Source organism: Branchiostoma belcheri, unplaced genomic scaffold (genome assembly GCF_001625305.1).
Source record: "Branchiostoma belcheri isolate BF01 breed outbred unplaced genomic scaffold, Haploidv18h27 scaffold1, whole genome shotgun sequence".
In the NCBI taxonomy this organism is placed as follows: domain Eukaryota; kingdom Metazoa; phylum Chordata; class Leptocardii; order Amphioxiformes; family Branchiostomatidae; genus Branchiostoma; species Branchiostoma belcheri.
The window spans coordinates 4,197,917-4,207,144 of NW_017802379.1; the positions used below are offsets into that span (position 1 = coordinate 4,197,917).

The 9,228-nt window shown below is 37.3% G+C and overlaps 2 protein-coding genes across 2 annotated transcripts in view; one reads left to right on the top strand and one right to left on the bottom strand.

The window, feature by feature from the left end:
• LOC109465417 (transcription elongation factor SPT4-like) overlaps positions 1 to 2,717 on the top strand; it is a 3,663-nt gene extending 946 nt beyond the window's left edge. The window contains exons 2-5 of the mRNA XM_019762715.1: positions 372 to 423; positions 1,283 to 1,389; positions 1,788 to 1,843; positions 2,175 to 2,717. Of these exons, the coding sequence (XP_019618274.1) occupies positions 372 to 423; positions 1,283 to 1,389; positions 1,788 to 1,843; positions 2,175 to 2,296 (337 nt within the window). The 3' untranslated portion in view covers positions 2,297 to 2,717. The remainder of the gene's footprint in view (positions 1 to 371; positions 424 to 1,282; positions 1,390 to 1,787; positions 1,844 to 2,174) is intronic.
• On the bottom strand, positions 2,302 to 8,330 carry LOC109466024 (A-kinase anchor protein 10, mitochondrial-like; the record flags this gene model as incomplete). The annotated part of the gene is made up of 8 exons (XM_019763552.1): positions 2,302 to 5,183; positions 5,508 to 5,599; positions 6,036 to 6,050; positions 6,477 to 6,685; positions 7,145 to 7,267; positions 7,399 to 7,543; positions 7,702 to 7,838; positions 8,187 to 8,330. Coding segments are annotated over 8 exons (1,011 nt in total), but the record flags the coding sequence as incomplete, so codon positions are not given.
• Between the last annotated feature and the right edge of the window lie 898 nt (positions 8,331 to 9,228).

Consider the following 9,228-nt stretch of genomic DNA (forward strand, 5'->3'; position numbering starts at 1 on the left):
CATATCATATGGCCGCTTACCAGACAGGGAAGAATCCAGACAGTAACCATTTGACCTGCTGGCATGTGTCCTTAACAGTCTATATCTTTAGGCAAGGATTTGCCAATGTAAAATACACCATACTGTATCCAATAATACTTTTTGCAGTCCAGGTTAAGTACACTGTTTGCCAGGTGAAGTTACAGTTGTCAAAATTGTATGGTTGCGTAATTAAGACAGGCATTTCTGTTGCTAGGCATTAATGGAATGAACTAAAGAACTGTGTAGGTACTAGGTTGTTCTGTACACCTTAACCAGTGACAGGTGAACCTTTACAGGATTTGTCTTTTGTACTAGGTAAACAGAATGTTTATCTTTAGTCTAGACTGAAGCAATAACAATTTTAAGGGGAAGAAAACTACAACAACAACCTTGCTCGTTTTGGTAGGTTAGTTACAGACAAACAGCATTTTACTAACATTTTCTGTGGCATTTTGCAATATCATGAAACCTTGCAAAAAGTGAAAGTACAAATTTCAAAACTTTGTGGCACATATGATTTTTAAAACAAAAATTGTTTAATTAATGGGTTCAATTTTTTACATCTTGCCTAGATATCAAAACACAAAATTTGATATAGAACAGTAATAATTAAAGGTGCTCTAACTTAAAGCAAAACTATGAGTGGTTTCAACTTTTTCTGAGGTAAGAAGTGAAATAATTCTCCCAAACTCCCCTTGTCTGTTGTCCATTCTCAGTGTCATTCTGTTCAGAATTGAGGTTGACCTGTCTTGACCTAAGGGTGTCCCTAGCATTGACCCCTTAACCCTCATGGCCACTGCCAACAAAGAAAGGCACAGCAGAAAGGACCTCCTATTGACAACAGATGTGTGGGGATTTGGATGTCTGGTTCATTATGTGGGAACTCACCAGTCCTATAGTATTTACAGGAACAGTTCTTGTCCTTGGTTTTTCATTAACATTTCACTAACATGGAAATAACATATCATGCATTTAAAATCATTTATCCTTAGTTTTGACAATGTGACGTTTACTAGAGATACTTATGATGTGGTTTGGTCAAAGATTTGCTTTCTTGTTGTAAAGTGGTCTGGTCTACTGTACATAAAATAATTTATTCATTATTGTATGAAACATTCAAAATAAGGAGCTTGATTGTTGAAAAGGTATTTTGTCCTGCAAAATACGCATTGCGTGTTACAATGTTGTAATTTGTGAAGCTTGATTTTCTTCTATAAATGTGTGCACAAGAAGTACTTATTCTTTTTTGTGTGTGTTTCAGACAATAGACCAGTTTGTATTTGATGGCTGTGACAACTGTGAACCGTACCTGCAGCTGAAAGGAAACAAGGACCTTGTCTATGACTGCACAAGTTCCAATTTTGATGGGTAAGCAAAAGCAATTTTACTTCTGAACTCGTTTTAATTTTGTATATCTTAAGATATAAGGACTATAATTGATTTTAATGTTTAGCCATCCACCAATGAAACCTTCAGTTTTTTTATATAAAAATTGGCACAAACCATAAGCCAGTTCATCGTACCCACAAATGACGGTCAGAATCAGTAAATATATTCATTGTTGTTTGTTGTTAGGTTCACTTTGCTGTTTTTCCCCACACATTAGATAGTACGTGTATCATAGAGCTATTCTTTACATCCTCTCCAGTTTCGTAAGCATTACCAGATTTAATCTATGATACTCAAGAACGGTACCTACATTGCTGAGGTATGTGTTTGATGTTTCTAGAGTTCGTTGCGATGATTTTTTTCCTATTTCCCACCAGAGTTGTTTCCATGATGTCACCAGATGACAGCTGGGTGGCCAAATGGCAGAGGATAAGTAAGTTAACATCTTTGATTCTTCGTAGTTCTAGTGTGAAGAGTTGAGAACCCTTGTGCTTCAACAGTAGGAACATACATGGTCTACGTATGAAGTGCTATGTTTGATTCATGAGGCAATATGGCAGGCTGTTACTTTGTTAGTCACCACAGCCGTAACAAAACTGCCCTCTAGGAAGCAAAACTGAAAGTGCAGGCTGGTCAGTGGCTTGCCTGATTAGAGGATCATCACTTTACCTTACCCGTGTACCTCCCGTTATTTGTTTGTCACATTTAATGTGAAATAATCCTTGTTCCTGAGCAATGTTCATGTCTGTATTGTTTGATTTCAGATCGATTCAAACCTGGTTGTTACGCCATATCAACAACAGGACGTCTCCCACCGAGCATCGTACGAGAACTGAAGACACACGGCATCACCTACCGGTCCAGAGACACCAGCCAGAAGACATAAGACTGGCAACGACACATGTCCGGCATATCAGATTTAAGACCTAACTTACATCATGGAAGAAAGATCCTCACCCACTTCTCAGTGTCTACAGTACTGTGGACCTGAAAATAAGCTGCATGTAATGAGAAATGTGTACTTGTAGATGGTTCCTTTATTTAATATTTGTTCATAAGGAAACCTGTCAAGAATGTGTAGTACATGTATCTTTGTCAACAGTAAGTATGAAGGTTGTAAATGCTCTGTAAAACCATCATACAAGTGACTGGACTTTAGTGTTGTGGCGAACATGTAGTACTGTGCTGTGCTGTTGTAAGGCCATCTCAGTATGTACTACTATAGAGTACATAGAGACAATATGTAAATTGTCATGCTTTGCTTTACCTTATATTTCATTCCATTAAACTGTAGCATCATTAAGTTATTTGTGATGTTTTTTTTTTGCTCAGGTAGAAAGATTTAGGGTTTGAGAAAGTAAAAGTGACTGAAGTTAGTTCATCCTTGCTGAGAGGCAGTGAGTGTGATGTAACACTCTAAATATGAAACACAACATAAACAACACCACACACATTTCTGATCGCACCTTTCAGTGGTTTAATTAATAAAAATCTGTTGAGACTACAGGACATCATATTTTGCTGTTCATCTATATCGTTTGGCTGTTATTATGCTGTATTTCCTGAAAAAATATCCACAAGTAATGTATAATAATCACATTTTTGTTCATTTACAACTACTGTACACTTGTACAACTATGTACAAAAAAGCTTTGGAAATCAGAAAAATCATGTTAGAAACTAAATCTAGTCTTGTTTGTCTCCTTCCATGCTAGTGTATGTATGTTTCTATCACATATCTGAATGAGTTATATCTAAGATTAACGGCTATAAATGTACATAATACTTAATTACTTTACAATCACAGTTCACAACTGCAATGTGTGGATATGAAGCAAGCATTGGGAATACATCTCTCTTTGATGCACAATTTAAAATCTTTTTTTGTACATGTTTGGAGATGTTAAGTCAATTTGTTACAGGGTACAGACAGTTGGGAAATACATGAAACTTAACAATAAAATCACAATCAATAAGTACATGTACTACCATCACTGAGAAGATTGCACCATAAATGGGCACACAAACCTAAAGCAGTTCTGGTTTACAACTTGTGGAATCAATGGTTTCAAAAGCATTGCAGTCAAATATGCAGTATAATGAAGATCAATACTACAAGGTATGGCTTTAGTCTCAAACTGTTTTAACGATGGCCACAACTGATTTGACATTGCATCACAGATTGGCTTATTACATTTGTGACAGTGCATACAAATGAATAATTTGATGACCCACCTGTTGGTCTTGTGTACAGTATCTGGTTGGTAAAAAAGAAAAACGACCATATGTGCCACGGTACCGTTACAAAATAAGGCAAAATGGTAAGAAATTAACTGTCACAGAGGTACAAACATGGATACTGATGTCATAGATATCCAATCTTAGATGACCAATCACAACTTGCCATTCAACTAACTCTACAACAAAGGAACAAAATTTCTAATTTGTTACAAATTGACTTAGATGCACTAACATACATACACTATATCATGGAGTAATTATTGCATTGAAACGTATGAATACTTCATACAAATATTCAAGAATCCCTTGACACTTTCCACAATCAACAACCATTTTAACACTGCTTTCATCAGAACTTTTTTTAAGTAGTCCAAAACTTAAATCCTTATTTGTTCAGTCGACACATCCTGGCAAGATTCAGAACTTGACATTCTCTTGTATGTACAAAAATTGAAGATTTTTTTTTTGTGTAACTGGCAGCAACTACTGCTCACATGATAATTTGTTCCTCAAATCTTCTCACTTAAAAAATTAATCAGCACAAATGTCATTGCAAAAGTCCAGCTGTGATTTTTTAGTTTGAATTACAGTACCAGAAATGGTTCTGCAAACATATTATCTGCACTATGATTGGTCTATGTGATTACGTGCTGGAAAAAATTGTCTGCATGAAGACAGATCTACAGGTGAATGGAGAGTGGCATATAAAAAGCAAATATTACCTATTATCAATCTTGATGCAGTGAATTTACAAACTTTCACACAATGTTGGGTATCTAAAAATCTTCAGCTTTTTGTATGTGAGCTAAGACTATCAAAATATAACAGTACAATGTGACAGCAACTTAGTTAAAGCAAGACATACCATGAACTATTAATACATGGAAAAACTTTGATGGTTAAAAAGATACACAAATTTTTTACTAACTACAACACAGTCCCTGTTGGGCATCTGTTTACCCCCATGTTGCTATGACAGCAACATACACCTTTAGAATTGCAAATCTTTACGTAATAAACTCTTAGGACGGTACTTATTAGACTATACATAGAATAGATATTCTATAGAGTGCTTGAAAATTGCGGTTGTAATAGTTGAGATTGATGTAGCTAGGTGGGTGAGGTTATCCAATGTAACAATGTCTACAAATCCTGATCACACTTTGGACCACATTTCTTGAGTCTAATATAGACAAATTATCTGTAAATATAATTTTCACTGTTGAGTAGTACATGGTAATACAGTATATGGTTTTTGTTGTAATATCATTTCATTTAACAGGGAGATAGAATTCCTACTTAGGCTACTTTTCTTTTGCAAACAATAGAATAATTGGTGACAGAATGTCTTATGCTGAGGTCTTATGCTAGTGTGAACAGCAGACATCAGCTGTCGGAGTCCGGCGAATCCAGCTCTTCGCCTCCCGTCTGCCGTGTGATGTTCGACACGATCATCTGAGCAATCTTCCACGCCATCTCCTCCTTTTCCTCGTCCGGTTCACGAGACACATATTTTTTCCACAGTTTGGACGCTAACAGAGGGAAAAAGATAAAGTCAATGTTATGCCAATCAATCCCACACAGTATTGTGAAAGCATACTACTTTGTGTGTTGCGATTGTATTCCAATAAATACCTTAAAAATCTATTTGAAACACATTTTCTAATGTACCAGTACATTTTGCATATCATTTTATCGAACATAAAACTGTACTGGAAAAAAATCTTAACATTTCTAAGCTGGTTATGTCTTAGTAAGCAATGTATAATGTATAGCTGTACTTGTGATGTTTAAAACGTTTGTAAAACTTGTTTGATTTTCCTGTTTGAAAATTTCAAAAATAAGAATATGTTTACCTGAAGACTGTTTGGTTCTCTCTGATTCTGGAAGGACTTCATACTCTGGTATAAACTGGCCCAACTCATTCATTCTCCCGACAGACATATTCCTGGGTAAAACAGAGAACTGTAAGCATAAGATACCTGAAATCGTGTAAGTATGCATGGAACTGTAGATAGTTAAGCTTTTATTTACCTCACTTCTTACTTCAACAATGCTCAGCTAGAAGAAATCTGTCAGTAGGAGGGCTATGTAGTACTGGAATAGAGCTTCAAACAGCATATTCAACAACAGCAACCAATACCCAACAACAATACAATAGATACAAAAATGTGTTATGAACAAGACAAAAAGGATATTACTGTATACAGGGGTGACTACAGCAAGAGAAAAGAAGTCTCTGTATACACCGTGACTTATTGTAAACTGTAAGTTGGGGAGAGATCAACTTTGTTGAGTTGAAAAAAAATTATTAAAAAAAAAGGAAAGTGAGACAGAAAAACTTGGAATAAGGACAGATATCAAATAGACAAGTCCTGATTCACCTTGTCTCACTGCTTCTGGCATTTTGTGGTGGAGATGTGCATGCAAGGAACAAGGCACAAATGTTAACCACACACTCCTGCACGAGTAATGCCTACTGTACAACTGCTGTACAATACTGAAGCAGCCAACACACAAGACTTTGGCTTGCTTGGAAGACTAGGACAATGGAACCGTGAAGTATAAAAAATCACTGGGATGCTTAAGCAGTGTGTTTTCTGTGGTTCAATATCTGAAACTTGTGAACACCTTTTCACAGTTAAAAAAGCACCATATGTTGCTGAAAGTGTTGATTTATCATTACAAACACCTTACAAAAAGGCCAGTCCAACATGCAACTCTCTGTCTGATTACTAGGTGGCTACTATTGTGTCCTTGAAAAGGCAATGGAATGACCAAATCCAATGCACTTCTACAAAACACAGAATGAAACTGTAACTAACCCAACATTTGGCCTTTGCCAGAGCTGGTCGGGGTTGAACTGATGAGGATCTATCCTGAAGTCGTTGTCCAGCCCCTTGATGACTTTGGTGCTCTGTTTCTCCTGCTTGTGCACCACTCCCCCGGCTAACAGTGTGTTGGTGGTGGTGGTGTTAGAGCTGCCCACACTCCCAGCCTCGCTGCTCGCATTGCTACCCTGCCGACGATGGCCCTGAGGAAGTTCACGTTTTAGTAAGACATGGATGGTGCAGTGTTCTAGCCAGCATCCATCTTTCAATCATTTTACTGAATTGTGCAGTTCATGACCAACAAAACTGTTGCCCAATCCATCATCTTCTACAGAAAAAATCGGTGTGTAAACATGTACAAAGCAATACCAGTATGATTAAACTAAGCTTAGGCTATCAGCAAAATTTGGCCCTCAAAATGCAGGAAATAGCATTTCAAAGGGCCAAGATTTCAAACTTTTCAGGGCAAAGCATCCTCCCAGACTGCCTAGGATCAACACGCCTTCTGTGCATGACAAGATGAGATGATGAGACAAAATTGAGATGATGGAAAAAAAATATCAGGCTGGCTAGAACACCGGGACAGTGTAGTTCATTTCTTTTGCATTGGAAGAAAAAAATCACAGTTTTTGTACAATGCTTGTTATGCAAATAGTTCTGACCTTGTGATGTGGGCTGGGGGAGGGAAGGCTGCCTGTGCTCTTCACGTCGGTCTTGATGGTGTTGATGAGCTCATTGAGGTACTTAAAGTACAACTCACTGGTCAGGAAGGTGGGGAAATACATCTGGAAAACATAACGGGATGGGACATGTAAATCGTCAGTTGTAGCTTTGATTTTCCTGTTCCCTGATGTATGTTCTTGTATATGGATATACTATCATGAAAGTTCATCTGGTAAGTGACATCAAGACTTACAGATTCTATAGTGGTGAGGGTTTGTCTCATCGGTGTCTCAAAGCAGTTCGGTAAGGGGCCTCCCTCGCGACAGATCTGGTTCTCAATCTCAAATCTTGTGGCCTCGTCTACACCGAGAGGGGTGGTCGCTTGCAAGGAAAAATACCTGTTGGGAAAATGAATATATTTACACAAATAAGCTTCATTTTCTGGGGTGACAATCAAAATACAATACTGCCTGGCCAATTTAATATCATACAAAAGATCTGCTTGGAGATTTATAACGTATAACAGGATCTGTAAGAAGACCTGATGTGTCCTTACTTATCATACAGCACCATGGCATCATTCTGTGCCTCCAGCCCGTCATACTGCCCCTGCTTGGAGGCCAGCGTCTGTTGGAAGTTGTTTGCAGCCAGCCAGAACTGTAGCAGGTTCATGGCTCCTTCTTGTTCCATAAACTGTTGAAGACAAGACAGTGGTTGGTTTGTAGCTCACTCTTTTAAGTTAGAAATAGATAAATGATGTCACAATTCCAGTAAAGAAAGTGTAATGGCTATGCCATGCCAAGTATCTCTTCACTACTCTATTCACTTGATGTTAACAGTAGCAAAATTTCACAGTCTGAGAAAAACTATTATTTGTTAATGGTAATGATAAGTTCACGCTACAGAAGTCACCTTGAAAATTGTGAAGACAAAAGTGCAGTGGAAAAAAGCAGGAATTATGGTATCCTTCATTGGCTTTCAACACTTTTAAAATGGGAAGGAAAAATGATTTTTTGTCTTTCGGTGATCATTGCCACATACCTCCATGAAGTAGAACAAGGCTGTGTCATTATACAGGATGTCAGCAAGAAAGACATCACCGCTGGTCAGCACATCAATCTGGTGTTTACAGTGGAACTCACTCTTCAGATAGGACTGGTAGTGGCTATCAACACAACACAGTTTTAAAATTCAACACTTTCATCAGTTTTAAAATTCAACATTTTCATCTACTTCTGCAAAAATTATTTTCTAGGTCTTATAAACAAAGTTGTTTGCTGTCATCCAGGGACCTATAGTGTTATTTGTTTCATGCAATGAGTATCATATTACACTTTCTTGACCCCATCATTCAACAAGATTCAATCCAAGCTGAAGGTGTTTGTTTCTCTTATCCTATCACCTGGCTTAAGTAGTAATGATACCGAAAACTTACACTCTCTTAGGGGTCAAGTTTCAACAACTGCTTATACTATTATAGTGGGAAGACTAGTCTAGTAGATTTTACCCTAGATAGACTCCACACACGAAACTGACATCAGTTTAGCCTTGATGTGAGGGTTTACGTTAGATAGAACAGTAATCTGCAGCAATTCCATTAGACTTTTTAGAGGGAGACTGCACACTCCAAAGACTTGAGCCAGGATAAACAGTTTGTACCAGCTCTATCACAAGTCCAACTCTGCTGCACTTTGGCAACAAAACCAAGTGTTTTGGTCTGGTGTGCCTATCAACACCAGGCACTTGTAGTGTTTACAGTTTAGCCAAAGCGTAGTTCAATATTCCCACTGTAAATCTGAACACTACCTTTACAAACGAGATCTATTTTGGGATAAATAGTGAGTCTAAACGATTTTGTGTCCACTGGCACATTCTTCTCTAATGAGCTACATTTAAAGGTAGAATTTCCTTTGGACAGCATTTAAGAACTTCTAAATCATCATCATCAAAAACTGTTAATGAAATAGTATCTCTGCAAAAAAAAATATGAACTGTTGCAATATACAAAGAGAAATTGATTAATTCAAAATAGTTAATAATAATACACCATTTGTTTATTTTTGAAGTTAGACTTAAAGGTTTT